This window comes from Aristolochia californica, unplaced genomic scaffold (assembly GCF_029961685.1).
Source record: "Aristolochia californica isolate CCGP_79_NKW_82.1479 unplaced genomic scaffold, dmAriCali1.0.hap1 SCAF_4, whole genome shotgun sequence".
In the NCBI taxonomy this organism is placed as follows: Eukaryota; Viridiplantae; Streptophyta; class Magnoliopsida; order Piperales; family Aristolochiaceae; genus Aristolochia; species Aristolochia californica.
The window spans coordinates 3,451,511-3,473,962 of NW_027182103.1; the positions used below are offsets into that span (position 1 = coordinate 3,451,511).

The 22,452-nt window shown below is 37.1% G+C and overlaps 1 protein-coding gene across 2 annotated transcripts; it reads right to left on the minus strand.

Annotated features, from left to right (window-relative positions):
- Positions 1-1,189: 1,189 nt before the first annotated feature.
- On the minus strand, positions 1,190-22,349 carry LOC137962597 (ADP-ribosylation factor GTPase-activating protein AGD3-like). Of its 2 annotated transcripts, XM_068809558.1 has the most exons (20): positions 21,633-22,349; positions 21,470-21,558; positions 19,892-19,968; positions 18,206-18,306; positions 17,449-17,519; positions 11,933-11,995; positions 11,731-11,775; positions 9,937-10,002; positions 9,746-9,793; positions 9,483-9,578; positions 9,235-9,276; positions 8,276-8,491; positions 7,792-7,923; positions 6,397-6,627; positions 6,136-6,222; positions 5,707-6,048; positions 5,461-5,606; positions 5,275-5,377; positions 4,409-4,917; positions 1,190-1,589 (listed from the first exon to the last, which is right to left on the minus strand). In XM_068809558.1, exons 2-20 carry the CDS (start codon positions 21,512-21,514, stop codon positions 1,472-1,474), a joined length of 2,538 nt encoding a protein of 845 aa, XP_068665659.1. In that variant the 5' UTR covers positions 21,515-21,558; positions 21,633-22,349; the 3' UTR covers positions 1,190-1,471. The 2 variants fall into 2 exon arrangements, with proteins under 2 accessions (XP_068665659.1, XP_068665658.1); XM_068809557.1 differs by having other exon boundaries at positions 21,470-22,349.
- Between the last annotated feature and the right edge of the window lie 103 nt (positions 22,350-22,452).

The following is a 22,452-nucleotide window of genomic DNA, read 5'->3' on the forward strand; positions in this document are numbered from 1 at the left end:
CGGAAAGCGACATGTCTGACAGAGTTGAGGAGAGAGAAAGAATCTGGATCGTCAGTTTCGAAACGGTCTTCGAACCGTTGGATCAGCATCAAGGGATCGGTGCGCGCGAGGCCTGGAGGCGCGACTGTTGATTACGAGCTAAAGTGGTGGTAAAAGTGCGCGCGTGTTGGAAACTTCGACATTCGACGCCTTTTACGTGGCGGTCACTTCGCACTTGTGACCTGTCGTGCACGGCTCTTAACAGTTCAGATTCACTGATTGGACCAAAGGAAAAGGCCAGAAAAGTGTTTCCCGTGTAAAGAATTTCATAGAATGTTTTCGAGGCAAATTTGGACCGGGCCTGCGCGCTATCGATCCAGGTCAAGTGATTCACGAACCTAATGGGTATGCCCTTCCTGGAACCTGTTTTTGTGCCCAAAATGATGATGTCGCTCGGCTTTTGAACCGAATCAACTATGTTTTAGTTATATTTCAAATCAGATAAAGCGGTCATGATCAACCGAAAGGAGAAAAGGAAAAATGAAAAGGTAAACTCTAAAGGCTAATCTATTCCGAATCTATCCTTCCATAAGAGTCCTTCCAGTGTGAACAGATGAAACCACCGTGTAAGCTTTCTATACAGAGCTCAATGTTAACGATAGTTCAAAGCACTGCACTCTCAAGTGAAATTATTCCTATTCTGATGCTGAGAATGCGATGTCTCTATTGTTGCAGCCTGCTTTACTGATTGGCAACGATTCCTCTGAATTTTCCCACATTTTGTGCGTTAGTTTCAATAAAAAAATAAAAAAAATCAGAAGGGAAATATGAACCCCTAAATGAGAGGTCTTCACCACCATCTCTGCCACTGATTACCAGAAACTGGAAAATGAGCAACCTTTCCAGTACTGAGTTTTGTTGTAGAGCAGCCAAAGAATCCCATGGCTCAGGCTGGAATAGAAGTGAAAGAAAAGAAATGAAAAAGAGTAATTCCCCTTTTCTCACTTTTTTTATTTCAGCCATAGAGGGATTGCACAAACCAGTCATTTTATCCATCAATATCTGTCTAAATATAAAAACCGATGCGCAGAGATCTGTGATTTTCAAATGACCATACAGGCCTTTGATTAATGCTTATAACCAACAAAACTCAAATAGTGATATCAATGAATGTACATGACCACAGCCTACTGGCTGGATGCAGCAAACAAACCCCACAAATGGACATTTAAATTACAAATCCCGGGAAAAAGACTAGAGCTCTTGAGCGTGCTGGGGGAGGGGGTGAAAAAATAAAATAAAATTAAGACAAAAAAGTGACTATAAACATTCATGTGTGGGTGAGTCGGCAATAACCCACCCTGCTATTCCAAAAGCAAAACCTCTTATATCAGGGACTAAGCCCGTGTTTCATTAAACTACAACAACATAGGAGCTTACCATTTACTAGACTTGCCCTTCTATACTGGGACTAATGTGTATCACCTCACTGTCATCTGCAATCTGCTAGCTGGACAATAATATCTTCATCAATAATAGAAGTTCCCATTGCAATAGCTAGCTGTAAAGGTATTTTCCCTTCCTTGTCAACAGCTCGTGCATCCGCTCCTCTGTCATTTATATAAGGAAAGAGGATTATTGAGCATTTAGCTGCAGAAAATAGGTCTAACAGAAAGGAGTCTCTAGAAACACACAAGAAATTTTCATTTTAACCATACATCCATCCCCACCACTTCCATCTGAATGAAGCATAGTTATTTGTTTGGACGTTTATCCGTTATATATATTCAGCCAGACTTTAATGTATTTATAGATCTCATCACAGAATAAAAAGGGGAAGAAATTTTCATTTTTACAATATATCCATCTCCATCACTTATATCTGAATGAAGCATGGTTCTTTGATTGGACGTTTATCCATTAAATATATTCAGTCAGACTTTGATGCATTTATAAATTTCATTCCAGAATAAGTAAAATTTGAAAAAATTTTAAAGGCCTACTCAATACTCTAAATAAAATTACTCATTCTCATAAGAAAAAGGCATAATTCCTCCTTATACTCCTTAAACTCATCCTTCATTGAGTTATGAAAGAAAAAAATAAATTGGAGGAATTTCTTAAATATTCAACGTACGACAGAATATATGACCTATGAAATCACTAACATTCAAGAATTGCAAGTAACAATAGATATAACTCGTAAGGTCTCTTCTGCTTTCTACGAGACCACCAGACATTAGAAAAAGATGAGCACAACTTATAATAGTTTCAAGAAAAAAAAGAATTGTAAGACCAGGCACATTGAGGTGTCAAAAATTACGTAACGAAGAAGTAACATCTACAGGAGAATGCAAGTCGTTTGAGATTGTTCAGACATGACCTAAGGACCCCCAACACCAAACTAGTGATGGGTGTCTTATTGTTGTTGAGGGAGTAGGGTTTACCATCAATGATATAAGTGGTAAAGACTTGAAGAAGGATAAAACACCACAGCAGAATACTGGATTCGTTGAAATAACCACATAGATGGGAAAAGAATCTAAGACTCAATTTGTTCCAACAGAAAATTGGTTACAGCCGTTTAGAATGACAACAGATTAGAATTTCCAAGATAATTGACATAAAGGCCATGGGCGGTTGCATCACCCAAATGATCAATGAGTAGAAGCAAATTCATCAACTCACATGATCTAAGCAGTTTTTTCAGAAAAATAATAATGTATCCACAGCAGTGAAAAAAAATTGAAAAAGAAAATATTTTTCTAAAGGGAAATGAAAAGTTCATAGGTAGAAGAAACAGAAGCCCCAAGAAATGAAGAGGGAAGCAAGAAGAGAAGAAACAAAATAAAGCCAAACTTCCAGACAAAAGACCAAATACAGAATAGAAACAGCCCACAACAGGGCATTACCAAGCAGCACCATCTTACACGCCTTAATTGAAACAAAATGCTTCATTATTTTCAAAAGGGCAATATAACCATTGTTCAACACCTCCAAATATAATAACAACAGGGCAACTTCAATTTTAACCAGCACTCTTTTTGGGAAAGAACCCAAAAAAAAATTCTGAATAAGGCAAAGAACAAAATCATTAAAATAAGAAATACAAAGGGACCCAAAGGAGAAAAGCATGCAACAGGAAGAAACAAAAGAGAGATAAAAGAACATTCAAAAAGAAGTAAACTACAACTAGCAAAGAAGCAAAGAACAAAAATCAAGCTGGAAATGGGAGAGGGTCTACAACAAAAGGTTGTTGACGACAGACGCCACTTCGCACAGGGCTGATTTCCCTAGGAATATTGACCCAAAAACTTCAAAGCCTCAATGCGATATCGATGATCTCATAAAAAAAAACTGGTGAAGACACCAGGATGGGCAAGCCCAACGAGAGGCCCAACTGAAGATTGCAGCCGAATACCCTTCAACCATTAGGGGATAGGAGAAAGAATCCTGATAAAGCCTTAAACCCAAGGAGGAGAGCTTCCAATTCATCCTCAGACAAGTCAGCATCCCTAGAGGGGATTTAGTGAAATTGGACTTAGAAATCCGGTGAATTTTAAAGTTTACAGAAAAGCAAAATCCTAAAGATTTTTATGAATTCTAAACATTGGTAAATAAGTGATATTCAACTAAATCCAAAGGTTTCAAAAGTCTGACATTAAAGTGTTATGATGGGGCTTGGATTTTTTAATATTTAAAATGTTAAAGTACCATGGTTTAAATCCATAAATTACACAAAATGAAGATATAAAATAATTGACAGTTTAAATTAAAAATTAAAAATATAAATATAATAATATTTTTTGAACGTTGATGTAATTAGTAAATATTTATATATTAAATAATGTGAAGTGTGTAATAGTTATAGATGAATACTTGATAATGTTGTTTAAATAATATAACTATTCATAGATTAGTAAATAGAATACTTAAATTAATTATTAATTTAATTTAATTTAATTTTTAAATCATGAACCAATTATTAGAATAATTATTTCATGATTTGGTTATATTTTCCTTAAATTAATTAATAATAAATTTTATATTTTTAAATACAACACGAATTTAATTGAAACACTAAGGAAATATTTATTTAAAATAATATTTGCCTTTTATTTTTTTAATTTCATATTCTTAATCTGATATTTTTAAATTGAAATATAAAAAAACGTTTTTGTGTTAAGTTAGGTAAAGAAGTAAAATAATTAACGAGTTATTAAAATAATGGGATAATTATTTTCATCAATAGTTACTTTAATTAGGACTAGTTGCCTACAGCTGACACTTTGTACGACTGTTTGCTAGGTTGGAGTATAGAATAGTTGATTAAGCAAAGCAGCACACATGGAAGAAAACATGACAAATAAAAAAAAACTGCATGGATATCAAAGTAGAGACTTGAGAAGCTAATATCTGTGACAGTCACCTGCTGAGAAGAAGTTTGGCAAATGCAGATCTGCCTCTCAGGATGCAGTGATGAAGTGGAGTCTGACCATTGGCATCAGTAGCATTAATATTGGCACCATACTGTAATAGGAGCTCTATCATGCCCAAGTCTGCAGTCTGGCACGCAAGATGAAGAAGGGAACAGCCCTCAAGACACTCTTCCACTCCTTTGTGGTCCTCAGAACTGTCTACTGAGTTTTTTGATGTACTTTTGGTAGAATTCTTGTGCAAGGACTCCCCAGTTATGCAACTTGAACTCCGATCCAACAAAGAAGCTGATCGCTCATTCAGAAGCATGACTTTAGCCAGGGTCAAAGACGTGCTGAATGATGTTTGCCCATGGACAGCATTCACATCAGCATCAGAATCTACAATAAGACGATATACTGCTTTTTTGTCATTCAAACAGACACTATTCCACAACTGATGGGCCAAAGAAAGAAGGTGTTGACTGGTCCGTGGCTTCTGGACAAAAAACTTTTCTGCATACTGGCAATAGAAAAGACCTGGTTAGGGGGCAGGGGAATCTACAACTAATACAGTTCAGAAATACAACAGGTAAGTACCAGCTTGTTGAAACCATTAGGATGGCTAGAATGACGTGATATTCACTACTTCCACAATTCCTATTTCTAGAGATCTTACAAAAAGAGAAAGTAAACACCACTCCCACAAACAAAAATTTGCTTTTTCAAGTGCTGGGAAACATTTCAAGCATGTTACTGATAGGTGTATGTAAACAAGGTTAAAGAAACATACACTGCTATAAAATACTTTGGGAACTAAACATTTGGTTGATAAATAACAAATAACATAATATAATGTGAAAACCATTTAAGCTAATACCTTCACTTGAATGAACTTCTCTTTTATTGAAATAGGATCAGAATAATTAGGCTTGCCAAGAACTATCTGATGTTGCTGTTGGCTTCGCTCATACACATTCGAACTGATAAAGACAAACTGTGAGACTAAGAAATGATTTTAGGAGAAGTACATGATAGCTAGTAGGAAGCAGGGGAAGGTAGTAACCTTGTAGAGGTGTCATCGCCTTTCGAAGAGTTAGTCAATGGCAATAATTCCTCCCAGATGGAGTTGGCAAATGTGTTGCCCAGAGACTGAAACAAAGCTATAACAGAAGGTTCCCAAACTTTTACATCAAGTGTCAGTGACCTCACCTGCAACCACATCTCTGTAAATAACAACCTTAAAAATTATAAGAAATCAAAGCATCGTAAGCAAACAGTGTAAGTAGAAAAAATTTTAAATAGGACTTACCTTAGATATATGTACACCAAGATTTCGGTGAACACCAGAGCATTCAATGCAAACAAGCACACCGAGGTTTAGTGATGCCCAATCAGGCTCAGGTGCACCACAATCAGCACATCTGTCATTCCCGGGTACTCTTCTCAGCACATCAATCGGCTTCTCATGCTTGGCACTCAACCTGAACTGTTGTGAATTTCTTCCAGAGCGTTCATGGTTGCCAGCAACAACATTCCTCTCTGATGCGAGTTCTTCAATTGCGAGATGATCAAGGTCAGATGAACTTCCCAGTGAACTGCTCTCACTGGCAGCCCGGTGATGACCACTTCCAATTGGACTTGCAGAAAGGCGCTGAATTAGAAGTGGCAATCACTGATCAAGTCCATATAATAACTCAGAAAAAAGAGACATTGACAAAATAAACACCCTGGTGGTAACCTGCTCTGGTGCCTGTGAACTTAGTAATGATGCAATGACTCCAGTGATCTTTTCCACCCAATCCATTTGATCCATGGCACTTTCTGCCTAAATTTGAAAACAGTGGAATTGATCAAAAATCAAGATTGAAGTCCAACATCACAATTCAGAACTCTTTGCAAGGCAACACGAAAGACACTAAGACTCTAAATAGAAAGAATAGGTAAGCCACAATAGATGATGCCTAAAGTAAATCAATGCTCCTGATCTTGAAAAGTTGACCTGTAAAGTGTAATTTTTAGAGGGTGATATGATCCGGAAGCAAAAGCGCAAATCAGACTGGTCTGCATCAACTTTTATTGTCGATGTGAGCAAGTTGACTGTATGATGTGCCACAGATTTCTCATCATGTACACCACCATGATAATGAGAAGAAAGCCATCTACTCAGCAGCCCAGAACCAAGTTCAGAGGAATTATGACCTCTCTGACTGGAAAACTGGCTTGCACCTCCCTAAACAAACAACCAGTGTTAAAACAAAGTGAAAGCAAATGAGAAAAGAAAAAGAAATTAATTTATTTTTTATTTATCAAAGTAATGGGCTTTTGGCTCAATGGCCACATGGATATCTAATGTGAGGTCTGAGGACCAAGTCTCAGATGGTTTAGAGTGTAGCGTGCAACCAATATTTTTCTTTCGATAATGATAAGTGTGTAACCATCACAAGAAATAAATTTTAATTCTGCATCAAAATATTCAGTAGCAGCAGTAACTCTAAGAAGGAATTCTTTTCCTTACTGCTTTTGCATTTGCTCGTATGGAACAGGACCAGAAAGTTCAAGACTAGAACTGGCTATTCCAGGCAATCGTCTTCCTTGTATCCCACATTTTCATCTTATGATCTTTTTCAAAGGATATTGTCAAGCATAAATGATTTTAAAGCAGCAAAAGCTCCAAGCTACACCACCGTAAAGCTAATATGTTGGACCATTTCCCCTTCCAACTCCTGACTTATATACAGCTATACAGGTAAATGACTTTTTGCTACAAATGCAAAAATTTCACCGTTGATCGGTTGCTCTCAGATTACATCTGCGATATACTCACAAGCAGAATTACCAGCCTTTCTTTGTTGCAATCTGATTGTGAGCACTTGTCAAATGTCAGTTTTAATAAATATAACAAGCTGGGTGTCAAGCTCCTTTGGGTGGACTGACTAGATAAATTAGATATGTTAATATTCAATAAAAAAATTGAAACCACAAAGCCAATCATCTCACTGGTACATCGACAAAAGAAGATTGTTGGCAGGTAAAGAAGGCCACTACCCCATATTTGGACATGTACTCCCCATATTAAGCCAGTTGTCCAAAGTGAAAATTTTATTTGTATTGAAGAATTGTCCCACCTTGGTTTGGGCTTGAAGAGATCCTTTGCTCAATAATCAGGAAAAAGCCTCCAACCTTTTAGGAGGAATTTGCCCAACTTTAACAAACATATCAAAAGACAATCACCACCTTTTGCCTGGACTTGCATCTTCTTTTTCAGCAACAGTCAGATTCCTCATAGTTTTCTTAATTTATTATTTTTTAAAAAAATTACTCGTTTGTTAGTATTATTAAATAAGTTTTTTTTTCTAAATTAACTGTTTGAGTGTGAATCCAAGGAATTACTTACAGATGGCCGACTATGTTGCTTGCGATAGTAGTACAACATCCCACGGCTATCAAGGACAAAAAACCTTCGCTTCCAGTCTCCTCTTAGGTTTGATGAACGTTTCGAGAGATAACCTTGCCGTATACTTTGAACCTAGAATTAATAAAAACTACATTAGATGTAGTTGTAGGCCAGAAGTACTTGATAAGTCTTTAAAAAAAATCAGGACAACCACTACCATCTTAAGCCATGTCACACATCTAAGAGAACAAATGTTTCTTACATAAAAAATGAGCCTAATCAGGAATGACAATCACCCAGCAATTTGACCACTATTTAGTTAAAGACCCAGTAACTTTGCCCATTCATGAAAACTAGAATCCGGATAACATTTCCCCTACTGACCACTATTTAATTAAAGACCCATTAACATGCCCATTCATTAAAACTAGTACCCATTAACATTTCCACAGCACCACCTCTAATTGAAGGATACAGATGTTACCTTTCCCTTGGCAGCAGATTGCATAACTGCTTCTATCATTTTATGTGAACTTCTTCCAATCGCTTGTATACCATCACCATTAGGTGAACTATTGGTGCCATTTGCAGACCAACGGCTTTCTCTATCAATCTGCCTCTTGTATTCTTGCATCCGCTCTGTAAGAGCAGCCTGCTCATAGTTGGACCTCTCTCTTGACTGTTGTGCATAAGCCAAAACCTGTAAAGCAGAATAGGACTTTGAAACAAGAAACTGCTAATCCAAACCCCATAGCAATATTGAAAAATATGTTGTTTCTGTAAACTGGAAGTTAACCTGAAATAAGCAGACCTTTTTACCATATTAGAAGCTAGAACATGATTAGTTCACATCAATTTATCTTCACCAAAGTGCTATTGTAACCACTAGTAACAGTTACGCACCACCGAAGGGGTTATCAACACATACAAGATTTGCAGTGGACACCCTCAAAACAGCATAGTGCATTCACTTAAACCTACTGACAATCACATAATGTACACACAACTGGCCACCTTCATGTTGCATTAACATATAGTTGATCCAAGCCAACAAAAGCAGCCACAATAATCAGCCTAGCAGATCAACCTATCATTAACCACTTGCTGAAGAACAAGTAACTGATAACGACAGCTGTGAAGCAATGAGCAAGTAGGCATCAATGACTAAGCATAGGAGTTTGGATGATTTCCATTTTGTAGGCTGGATTAGAATGAGAATCGGTAAATTTGGTAAAAGCAGCTCATATGCAAACAGGACCAGCAGGTAGGTAATAGCTCCTTAGGGAATTCTATGAACATACATTTTCATAAAAGCACACAAATTATATAGCTGTACTAATACCAAATATCCCTGCCTCTAAGAAAAATAGAGTCATATTAGACATAAAATTGACAATGTAAAGCAGTCACAATCATGCTAGTGAATACCCAAGAAACTCCAACCTGATGAACATAAGGCTCCATTTGGTGCAGAAGCTCATAACCCTGAAACAAAAAGAGGAGAGAAAGGCAAAAAACACTATGATCAGAATATATATATATATATATATATATGCAAGGCAAGAAATAAACTTATGGTCAAAAATTAAAATGGTCATCTCAATGGAAAACTCTATCACCAATCAAATAGAGAAATAGAAGTGACTATAATGAAAGAAAGTTCATAGATTAATGAATATATTCTCACTCACTTGTTTAAAATACCGGAGATGGGCATCCATTGTCCCACTAACAGCCTCCAAAAATTCAAACCTCTTTTTTGCCTCAACATTAGAAAGAGTAGTCACCTGTACAAAGAAAAATATGTCAAAAATAAGAGAAATTAACCTTTAGCACTCACGCAACCAATCTGTTACGGAAACTCCTCCCGCTTGACTTTATCAAAGCATCAAATGCTGAATCTGTATTAAAGAGTCAAATGTGAGTGAAGTGATGGTTCAAAAACAGTACAAACCAGATGGAAGCGAGCCTGCTCAAATGACGACCTTGAATTGTGGAGTTCCTGGAATATGCCTATAACTGAATCAAATATCATCTCATGATGATGAATAACCAGTGAATTGAGAAACTAATATAATGTATTGATTCATTTAACTTGAAATTTAAATAATTCATCCATTCATTTGAAGTCAAATTATCTGATACCTCCTCTAAGGCAGCTGCTACATCCATTTTTGTACCTTTTCGCAGAGACAAAAATTTCTCCCGTGCCTATGAAATGGTGAAAATAATCAACTAAACAACTTGTCTATATGGTTTTCATCCTTCAGAGCCTCATTTAAGAAAATAAAAAATAACAAGATTCTTGGACAAATATCACAAATTACTTGCCCAAAAGATCCTACCTCCCTACGCATATCAAGATTCATAAATCATGACAGCCAAAAACTAAACTCATCTAACTTTTATGGCACTGCCCCTCCATACAGATGAAGATAATGACAAAACATCCAAAATATGCAGGCAGCATTATGAGCATCTTTCTCCTACCATCCAACTGGCACTGAAACTCCAGCCCAACATGCAATGCAGAAGTAAATTTAGTATTGTCACTCTCTAAAATTGAAACAATATTACCAGCATATCATACACAGGTCCTGCATTTGTTAAGAAAGGAGCTGTCTTCAAAGATACACTCTCACAAACCTCACCACCCTTCCCACTGTTTCATGATACTCTTGTTTTCATGATCCCTCAGCACGTGGCATGTGCTGGCACACTATTGATGTAAAATCTATCACAAAAGTCAGGTAATGAAAAATAAACATCGTCAGTAAAGTTTCAGACCAACAATGTTAATACTGGATACATGGATCCTCCTCCACTCTCACCAACATTAGCTACTTCCAAGGTTAGGTTGGTTTTCTTCAAGCCATTCCTCGTGACTTCTATCTGCATCACTCTCAACCTTCCTCTATTCATATCAGTCCCTCAAGTGACATTAGCAAAAGCCTTCTGACCAGTGCTGTGCTCTTCTCAGTCAAACATATCCAAAACCAACTTGATGATTCTCCTTTTTTTCCATCCTATGAATGCTACATAAACATAAATATCTATGCAACTAAAACAAAAATAGGAAGGATTACTTTAGTATATTTATTTCTAAATGACACTTAACATCATCAAAACTCACAAATCAGAAGTTGCTGAGCATTAAATCATTAATGAAATAACTGCACATATGCAACAATAGTGCCAGAAATTATCTAGGACAGAAACTTGATTTGCAACTTTTCTCCCCAAATGTGAAAGATTATAATTGCATCTTCAGATCATATTCTACATAAAATATCTGCTCATACGGCAAGTCTGCAAGAGGGCATCGGAAGTCTTAACAAATGATGGTAGCATAAAGCAATACAGGAATGAACAAAAAGATTGCCAAGAATGCCGCCTCATGGATCCAGTATCAAAAGTTAAGGCTTAGCTTCCTTAACAGGCATCATATAAAATTTGTTATAATCCTGCTGACTGCACTGCAGGCTCTTAAGCAATGACCACTTATAGGGGGATACATAAAGTGTGCAGAAATACTATCCTATCTAAAAAAACACTCGGGTTTAAAGAGCTAGATTAGCATAAAAAAACCAACTTCACCACCTTAGGAGGTACAGCATCAACATCTCAGAACCTTGTCACATTCATTAAACAGTGCTTCTCACACTTCTCTGGTTTTTTGGACTGTTATGTTTTACCTCTTCTTTTCTTTTTCTTGCATGTACACTCCTTTCATCAATAATAGTTGCATTAATTACCAAAACTAAAATTACTAACACAATGAAACAAACCAAATTGCTGAAAGAAAAAAAAAACCAATAAGACCACATCCAAGCATGTAATATCTTTCTGTGTAACAAGCATAAGATATTTCAGCTTAATAATAAAGAATAGAAGGGTTAACGGAGCTCAGAATGCAGTGGATAATCCTCAAAAGCTCACCTGGTCATATTGAAGAGTAGCCTTATCAAAGCGCTTCCTAGCCTCCTGCACCAAGAATGGTTTGTTGGAGCAAATTAGTAGCTCACATCATTAGCTCCGTAATAGACACCTCACCATCTCAAGAAGGAATGACAGAACCAGATACATTAAAACATTCAGCACTCTGACAAAGCTCTAGAAGGATATCAGTATTCATGAGTACCTTGACGTCATGCAAATCGATGTTAGCAAATTGCAGCAATCTGTCATTTAGCATATGTTCAACCTGTAAAATCCAATAAAGATATCAGAAAGAGTTTAAAACAGGAAGACACATAATTAAGTTAGATTATTCACGAAAGGCAAAACATTCAACCTATAGATTGCAAAGCATGTCGCTGCATCATTTTACCAACACAAATAATTAGGTGAGAAATTTGGAAAACTTAGAGAAACTTGTGCACAAAAAAGAAAAGAAAAAAGAAAAAAATAAATGTTTTTAAATAGTAAAACAGAAGAAAATAAATCGAGGAAACAAAAGAATACAAGATCTGAGTGGAAATGAATAACCAAGCAGCCTAATGCCAGGTAGGTCCCCAACTTGTCTGATAATCGGATCTGATAATAGGGTCCTCTTGACAGCCTGTGTGTACATCGTAAACAAAAGCAATCCTTTTTGTGGCCGATGTTATCCCATTTTAGCACATGCATTTTTTTCACTTATAATTACCACAAGACGCAACATCAAACAGGTGGACAGTCCCAGTACTCCATGTTGTAATGGTGAATAGATGCAGATCTATAAATGTGCAAAGCTAAGTAGTGGACAAGTAACAAGATTGTAACACCAAAGAAAGATTGAGTTATAAGTATCACTAATCCCAGTACTTCAATGTAATTATGGTGAATAGAAATGGAGTATTATATATGTATACTGTTGTAATACAAGAGATGTCTGAATCAATCATTAGCAATAACAGATTTTATTTCAAATGAGTAATGAAACATAAAAGAGGACACCACTCTTGTATTACTGGCCCATATACTCTTGAGATATGGAACAAATGTCTTATATACCCCTGTATTTTGAATTAATGCTTACATACTCTCATAAAATCAATAGAATTACCTAATTACCCTTATTTCATAATTCTTAACCATAAAAGTTTTAAATTTTTTACAGGCCCACTATTAGATATTCATCTGAACAAACAAACCTAGCTAGGAGGGCCTTTCTTTAATAGTTTATACACCTCATTTCAAAAAAAATATATATATCCATCTGAACCAAAGAGAGGGAGAGCCTTCTCCTATTCCAGTCACCCGGGGGGGGGGGGGGGGGGGGGGGTGTACTTGCTGAAAGGTTCACAGGGATTCCACAAGGAAAGATCCACCATCATCAACCACATGTTGGTGACGTCCATGGTTACGAAGAAGATACTAAGAGCTTCATAACTAGAAAAGAAGTCACGATTGATGAAGGATGCCCTGAGGAAAGTCTGCTTCCATCAATCATGGATTAGCCATGTCTTCAGAGCATCATAACTGGTAACCAATTTGGGGTGAAGATCTTGTGGTTAATTTGCAGCTGTCGACTAAAAGATAAGAATTCTGAAGAACATGCTGATGTCTGGTTTAGTGAAGAAACTTCTCAGTTTGCTGCACATCAATGGTAGATGTTCAACAAAGGAGAAGACGGTGAAGATCATCAAGGTGCATGGGAGGAGGGAGGTTTGGCAAACGGGGAGGGGGGAGGCCCTCCCCTCTCATTGATTCAAGAGTGGAGCCCACCTTGTTGACAGATAATTAAAATTAAATAGAGGTATTTTTGTCATTTGATATAAACTTCAACAGAAATTTAGAAATAAGGTTATGTAGGAAATTCAATTGATTTTGTAGGGGTATGCAAGTATTAATTCAAAATACTGGGGCATGTAGGTATTTATACCTTATCTCACAGATAAAAAGCAATTAGCCCCATAAAATGTTCCAAATAAGAGCATACAAGAGAATACATGTCCAAGAACGTCCATACAGCCATCAAAGTAAGCCCAGGTCTGACTACAAGGAATAATAGGTATCACTAGCAAACTCTAGGCATTCAAACTATGTGCTTGCAAGCAGCAATACCTATCCAGGTCAATTTGGGTTGAATGAGCTTCAACTTGATTCAAGATGTATCTTTTTTAACAAATTTGAGAACAAGAGCCACAAGAGAGTATAACTCACTCTGGGATCGGCGCATCTTTTATTGCTCTTATTCCCAAAAAAACAAATTCGGAGTTACCCAAGGATTTCCGTCCCATAAGCCTTACTTCCAGTTCATATAAAATTATTGGGCGTCTCTTGGCTAATCGGTTGAAAGCAGTCCATTACAAGGTAATTAATCCTTGCCAAAGTGCTTTTATCCGAGACAGAAACATCTTGGACTCTTCTCTAACAGCTCATGAACTCCTTGATTCGTTCAAAAAATCCCTTCCAAGGTTTGTCCTGAAAATTGATTTTGAGAAAGCCTTTGACCGGGTTGACTGGAAACTTGTGGATTATCTTTTTGACCATATGAGTTTTGGCACAAGATGGAAATTTTGGATGAGGAGTTGTATTTCCTCTCCTTCTTATTCTGTCTTGGTAAATGGTAAACCTCGTAATTATTTCAAAGTCTCTAGGGGGATAAGACAAGGAAACCCTCTATCTCCATTTATTTTTACTCTCGTAGGAGAATACCTTACCTCTATGATCCGTTTTGCAAAACATTCGGGTTGGCTAAATCCTGTTTTTGCTGATCCGAACCATGACGTTCCCATTTTACAATATGCTGATGATAATATCCTTTTCGGTGAAGGGTCCATGAGACAAGTCAAACACATGAAAGTTGTATTGAACATCTTTGAATTGACCACTGGTCAAAAGATTAGTTGGGAGAAAACTTCAATTTTTGGATTTAACATTGAATCCTCTATTCTCAATTCGCGAATTATTTGGGTTGTAAGGTTGCGTCTTTTCCAAACACATATTTGGGTTTGCCTTTGACTCCACTATTGCCTACAAAGAACTCCTAGTTCCCGGTTGTTGAGCGTCTCGAGAAGCGTCTCACTTCATGGAAAGGGAAATTTTTATCCAAAGCTGGTAAGTTGGTTCTCATCAAATCTTGCCTACACGGTATTCCATATTATTTTTTATCCTTGTATCATTGTCCTACATCTATTCGGGATAGAATAGAGTTTTTAAAAAGAAGATTCTTATGGGATGGGCCAAAAGGGGAAAAAAAGTTTAATCTTGTAAAATGAAGAGATGTTTGTAAACCAATTATAATGGGGGGTCTCGGGATTTGGGACATTGCTACCACAAGCAAGGCACTGCTCATGAAGTGGATCTAGAAATTCAACATGCAACCCAATCTGCTGTGGTGCAGAATGGTTAAAATGAAGTCCCGAACAGTTCATAGCTGGTGGATGGACAGGGGAAGGCTTTATAAGTTATCTCCAGTTTGGAAGAAAATTGTCAAATTTTTACCAACCTTCAAATCTGCCGTCAAATGCTACATCGGGTGCGGAAAAGAACTCTATTCTAGACGGATTGGTGGGTAGGCTCAAGCTGTTTAAAGGATAGTCATCAACGTCTTTATCAACTGTCAAGATCTCGTAACACGATGGTGTCTGACCATTGGCAGCCTTCGGGTGGCTGGAATCTACATCTTAGGTGGGAATTGAATGATTTTGAAGCATTGGAAGCCACTAGCCTGGTCAAATTGCTCTCTGAAGTGATATTAAAAAGCTCTTCTGACACACTCATCTGGACGCCGAACAAACAAGGTATGTTCTCCACAGCTTCTGCATACCACCATATGATTTCGTATCTGACTCCCCAAGCAGCACTTCCTGCTGCCTTTGCATGATCGCTACCTATTCCTCCTCGAGTAAAGTTCTTTATCTGGACGATATGCCGCAAGAAAATCATAACCTTTGACGCTTTACAAAGACGTGACACTAATGTTTCAAACCCAAAATGCCCGTTTTGTAATTCATCTCCTGAAACAGCAGATCACACGCTTCTGCATTGTGCATATGCTCATAAGATCTGGACAGAACTGATGGATAAAATTGGAATATTATATTGTCCATCGCAAGATTTACATAACACCATCCTAACTTTGGTTAGCTCTCGTCTCCCAAAGTTGGAAAAAATTGTAATCTCTTGCTGTGTTGGACACATTGCGTGGAATTTATGGAAAGAAAGAAATAATCGAAAATTCAATCAGAAAACTCTCCCACGGAAAATTCTTTGTGATCAAATTATCGAACCTCTTGGGTTCTCCAACGCAAAGAATTTACAACTTGAAAGGGACAAACATGCGAGGAAGTTGGCGAAATGTTGCAGGTATGTCTAAGCCGGCAAGAGCCCCTGAAATGGTTGAATGGTTCAAACCCCCTCTTGGGCACTTTAAACTAAATTTTGATGGAAGTGCTCTTGGATGTCCGGGACCGACTGGATTTGGCGGGGTTATTCACGATGAACAAACCAATCTTATCTTCACATATGCGGGCCCAATTGGTGTATCTGACTCTACTAGCGCGGAATTATATGGGTTGTACAACGGTCTAAAACTTTTCAAGCAAAAAAAGGAAAGTGCTCTCTTAGTTGAAGGAGATTCTCAAGTCTTTATTAACTGGTGCACAAAGCCATCCAAACCTCCTTGGCGTCATTGGGAGTTATTTGAGGAAATCTGTAAGTTAATTTCTGTTTTACATTGTACTTGGAAATATGTTCCAAGATCAGCTAATCACTTAGCCGATGCTCTAGCAAAAAAATGTGTTTCCCTCCAACACTTTGTTGTGGAGGAAATGTCTCTTTAGCTTCAAGGTTTGTAATTTTTTTCTTCAGTAATACATTCACACTTACTTCTCAAAAAAAGAGCCACAAGAGAGCAGAAAAAAACATGCAGAAATTTCTTCAACCCAACCTGGGAAAATTTATTTAAATAGTACACCAACAACAAAAAAAAAAAAAAAAATCTTTTATTCTACCTGAAAGTTAAAAAAATAAGCACTCTGACAGAAAAAAAAATCCAGGTATACTAATCAAGACACCAAACTCCATCCTTACACCACCACCCAAGAAATTTCTCCAACCCTACCTAGGAAAATTTGTTGAAAAAATAATACCAACAAAACAACAACAACAACTAAAAAAATAAAAAATCATGTATACTGCCGAAAATAAAAAATAAGCACCCAGACAGAAAAACCAGCTCAGGTTTTCTTTTTTTCTACAACAAAAAATAATTACACTTTGTCTCTTTTGTCTTGGAAATGTCCTAATCTGTGTTTTTTAAATGTAATTTATGCATTATTGTACACTAGTCTGTCTTGTTTTTAGCCATTGTTATGAAAATAAGTAGTATAAAATTTCACAGCACAAGAGAAAAGAATACAAAGTCAGTCTTATTGAACTATAAACATATAAAATCACACAATCAGCGTACAAGGGCACAGAAAAGTCTGTACTTGAAGAGAGAAGAATGTGCCCCCGGCAATAAGTTAGGTAGCATAGTTATTAGAAGAGGAAACAATTTTGACAGGGCAAAACAACAAGGTAGCATCCAAATTACTTGTTCTTAAGATTGGCAAGAGGAAAGAATCTACTAAGGTAGAAAATTCACAATTTTATTTATCTATTATTTATGTATGAGACAAAACATGTAGCAAGATTTTCACCAAAGTAAAAGCAATAGCAACTTACCTGTGATCGCAAGACTTCCTTGTATGTTCCAATTTCTCTTAGAGCAATTGTAAATTTGGTCATAACTGGACCTGAGAAAGCACAGTTTCATCAATATCTGTAGATAACAAACCAAATCTAGATTTTTCACAACATGGAATGCTGATTCAAAGTGAAAACTTCATTTTGAATATCCAATGACTAATAATAATTAACAATTTGTCCACTGCCTAATTTATGTTTTATATATCACACTTTTTTATAATTTGGAAACATCTAAAAAAGACGATCAGATATAATACTACAAGCAGATAGAAGAAATTCAATATCATGATAGGTGATGACCAAGCCAAGGGATATAAATGAATTGAGAAACAAAACGAAACTAGATGTTGTTCATAAGTTTCCAAACAACCCGACAGAAATTAAACATGCACATCCACATGGCATATGACTACTAATAAATAACTGGCAATAACTTCCACCAGTCAAGAGAAACAGAAAATAATGCAGAATAGATTATGCTAAAGAGAAGAACAAACATAATCAACATCATCAGAGCTTTATCCCTATTATATTACTCCTTCTCCATTCTGCTTTTATCTTTTTTTTTTTTTTTGATAAAACATTCTGCTTTTATCTTCAGTTACATCCATAAGTGTCCAAACATATTACTATTAAGAAAATTGTAGCAACAATAAATCTAATCAATGGGCAACAACAGGTCTAGAAGATGAAGTAGAATTCGTGCTAGTGAGACATAAGTTTTTAGACAAACCTCCAAAAGCAACACTGATGGGGTCATTATGGCCCCCTCCAAATGTTTCAAGAGAGCTAGCAAACGCAATGTCACCATCATATGCCTCCCCAAGACCTTCTCTGGAATATAATAAAAGAAACAGAATAAGCACCAAACACAAAATCATAAGGCTTATAACAACAACATAAAATTTATGCAGACTAAACAGTGTCTTCAATCAATAGTTATCATCAGAATCTTGCAAACCATGCTGAGACCAGCGAAAACTAGCCACCTACTTTCTTCTTCATCATTGATCAGTTTCACAGTTAGCTAGTATCGTCATTTAACAGCTTCATTATTACTTCCTCATCACTTCCATCTATGTCATTGTCAGACTGCCTTTATTTCTTGCTAATCCATCAACTAACAATATGTTCTCCTAGTTGAGAAATAGGGAATTTTACTTCTTCCCAAAAAAGTAATTTTTATTGGACATAAGGAAGAAAGTGTATAAGAAAAGGTATTAAATAATATAATAGTTAAGTATTCCATCCTCCATTGACCAAATGAATGGCTTCAGAAATTGCTAATAGAACAACTCAAAAGCAGGAAACTTAATTAGAGATAATTGCAAAAACCTCCTGCTTTTTATCAAATATGTAAGCAAACATCAATGAGAGCAGCTCAAGCCTACCCTATCCAACAATTTTTACAACTCCTCTTCAATTATTGCCCAGAAAAAGTGATCAATGAAAGTAGAACTATGTCAGATAGGCTTCTGAAAGACAGAGCACATTTTCCAAGATCTGGCTTTCCCTGTGAGCTTCCATAAAAGGTATAGTTTGATACAATCACAAGGAAGAAAAGACATGGGAGTTGGGTGAGATATACTCCTGTTTCTGGGAACTATTTGAAACAAGTATTTCCAAGTCAGGGAGCTTCATAGCCCATCAGTCCATTTCAGTGTTACATAAATCATGTCACTAAAAATGCTACCTACAAGCTCCATTTTTTTATGAATATTGATTAGACACACACACACCCCACTTTTACCCCAGGTAAGACTTGAACCCAAAACCTAAAACTAGAAACCGTCTCATGTGACCATTGAGCCTTTCTTTTTTTATGAAGGATGATTTGCCATTGCGCCTTTCTTATAAACCTCTATTTTGAAATTCTTCATTATCTTTTTTTCTCACACCCATACAACTAAGAAGACCAAAATTTTGGCACCCTAGGAAGGAGCTGAGTATCTGGAAACACCTTGCTCTTGTCAACTCCATTCCACAACAACCCCCCCCCCCCCCAACCCGCAATATTTTCAGTTTTCTTTTGTTATACATGTTTGCATCTCTTTATTCACTGAGCGGTTGCCTTTTGTCCATTACTTTCTGTTGACCATAGAGTTTCTACTGAAAGAGATCCTGGAATTACACACACACACACAATATACAGAAAAAGACAGACAGGGAGAGAGAGTGACAGAGAGAGAAACTCTCAGATTACATGGCGAAGGGACACAGCAATTTTCGGTATTTCGAAGGTTATCCCAAAGAATATTTGAAACACCAATCAAGCCCAAGCAAGTCAAAAGCCATTACAATAACTAATAAAAGGTCAAATTTTCATATTCTCCATGTCACACTTACCATTGGTGCATGGGATCTCAACACAGAATGTAAGGACAGATTAGGATACATAGAAAGTGAAATGTAGACATACGTGTATTTTCGACATCCTTTGTAAAACTTTAGACTTCTCTCCCTCAATGATTCAGCACTCTCCTCTAGGGATTGTATCTGTAAGCTCAAAAAGTCATAGTAATTCAGTCGTTATATTACAACAAACAAACAATCGAACATAAACAAGCAATCATATCTATACTTCATAGACATCCAAAGAATACTTGAAAGAAAATTTTGAACAGAGAGATCTTAGCTCTTAAGCAGAACACTTGCAATAACTAATTATTTCTTGGGGGATGACATCAATTGAAACAATGTGAAATTCACATATAACTTAAGAACTGAACATTAGTCAGTGCAACAAAGAGAACTTAGATAAAAAAATTAACTTCGTTATAACATAAGTGCAAAACTTTTTTTCTCGTTAAAGCCCCATATACAAGCAACATGGTAGCCAAAACAAAATAAGTAAAATGTACACATAGCAATGCTCATTGGAAACAGTGGAATATGGTAAGGTTCAACGAACTCATATTGCATGGTGTTATCTTAGTAACCTGAGTTATTTTTTGCCCATATGCATGATAAGAATTTCCCCACAAATAGTATTCTAACCAACGAACAAATGGAAGTCAGTCTGTCAGATCAAATGGTCTTTTTTATCCAACTTCAAGATTGACAAAAATCCAGGAGATTAAATGGTGGAGCTAAGAGCACACTGGAATTCTACATGGTTTATTGCTTCCAGGATGCTTTTAGTTTTGAGCATTTGCCCTTCATGCCAATCACCACAATTACTAAAGTTTACAATTCTAGAAGCCCGAAAGAAAGACTATGCAGTAACTCCCGCTCATGATATAGCTATGGTACCAAGCAGCTAACAGTATTGGGAACGGGAACAAACATATCCTTTCCAACTGAACTGAACCATTTGCTCCATTAAGAATTTCGTATGAAGGTATACCCAAGTCATGGAGTTACTCCAACATTTTTATTGTTGTCGTTGATAATATTAATTATTAAAATGCGTATCAAAGCAAAAGGAAAGAAGGGGAGAAAAAGAAGAGAGGACGAGAAGAGGGAGAGAAGCATCTTTTATTTATTGAAAATGAAAACAGGTTCGTACGACCTACTTTACTACAAGCTTCATATAGTGTACTCCAGGAACAAACATGTTTACTCAATCTTTTTTCACGTAAGCTTCCACATTCACCGTAGCTGCAGAATTGCTCTAGCCTTACAAAGAAACAAATGCACAAACTACACTGATCAATTAAAAAAAAAAAAAAAAAACTAATGCATGTGCACCCACTGACTAGGACAAAGAAGATTTCAAGTTTCATAAAAATAACAAAAAAAGGCGCGTGCGTAAGTCATATCAATACGACTAGCGGACAAGTTACAAGGAGGAGCTTGGTCCCTAGCCACGCCAGTGTCTTTCATGTTTACCACCCTACTGGAAGTTCAAACAACCAATTTTTTGTAATACCATAAGGTCCAAAGAGACAAACTTCAGCAGATTAACTAAAGGAACAAGGACTTATCGTGTTAAAAATCTTAAGCATAGCAATAACAAAGTTATAACGCAGCTATAGATCCAATCCATACTCATCACCTGCTTCCGAAACATCGGAGAGTCATCAAGTTTAGGGAAAAGCATCTTGACAGCTTCAATTACGCTTGTTTTGGCCAACAAATCCACATCTACATCACACCGACCACTCAAGTCCTCTACCGAGAACAATCCAACCCATACCAAACACAACAAAATTTCATACCAGCATAACAGAATCCGATTGCCCCACTTAAACCCGCTCCATCAAATCACAATCCACGATTCGAGTCACAGATGCTAAAACCAGTAGCAGACGAGCAGCAGAACCTCTAAAATTCCGTAATAACTTCCCTAAAAGCTTGATTCAAAAATATTGCAGCTCGATTTCAGCTTGATTCCTTCAGCTTAGGATCGTTGGACCCACTCTGCCCCCGAAACCCTAAACAAATCCCAGAAGTGCACGGAGGAGCCCCTCACAACACCACAAACTCCGGAAAATAGCAGAAACCGAGGGAAAACACGTCTCAAGGAGGAAAAATGCCCGGCATTGGTCGATCCAATCGAAAATCGAATGGAACGATCTGGAGATCTCTCCGGCAGACAGAAAAAGCGAGAGGAGGAGGGAAGACGTAAAGCGCAAATAAAAAAAAAGCCAAAAAAAAAAAAAAAAGAGCGAAAGGCAGAAGACCGAGAGAGAAAGAAAGAAAAAGAGAGAAAAGAGAGAGCGACGGTAGGAGAAATGCGTCCGTTCTTCCTCGCTTTATTCTGCCCGGATTTGTAGGGTTTTTGCTGTTAAAAGTGTCCGAACTCTGCGATTTTTGCTGACGGTCGCCCAACTGATCATAGATACGTCCACCTTCTCGCCACCGACCCGACAGTTTTTAGAGAGAGATGCCCAGATCTGTACAGGGAAGCCCCTCGCCGTGGGCCCCCCCGACCGCGCTCGAATCATGCCCTTGGTTCTTCCCTCAGCTGTCGCCGTTTTTTTAAAACTCACTGGATAAACACAAGCCCCAAATTGACCCTACATATATCCAAAACTA

Excerpts from the sequence above, each read along its gene's own strand:
- LOC137962597 (XM_068809558.1), bottom strand. The coding sequence starts at position 21,514 with ATGCTTTTCCCTAAACTTGATGACTCTCCGATGTTTCGGAAGCAG. Across the intron at positions 10,003-11,730 it reads CTACTCTTCAATATGACCAG|GCACGGGAGAAATTTTTGTC; the intron begins GTGAGCTTTTGA and ends ACCATTTCATAG. Across the intron at positions 8,492-9,234 it reads TGGAGCCTTATGTTCATCAG|GTTTTGGCTTATGCACAACA; the intron begins GTTGGAGTTTCT and ends TCTGCTTTACAG.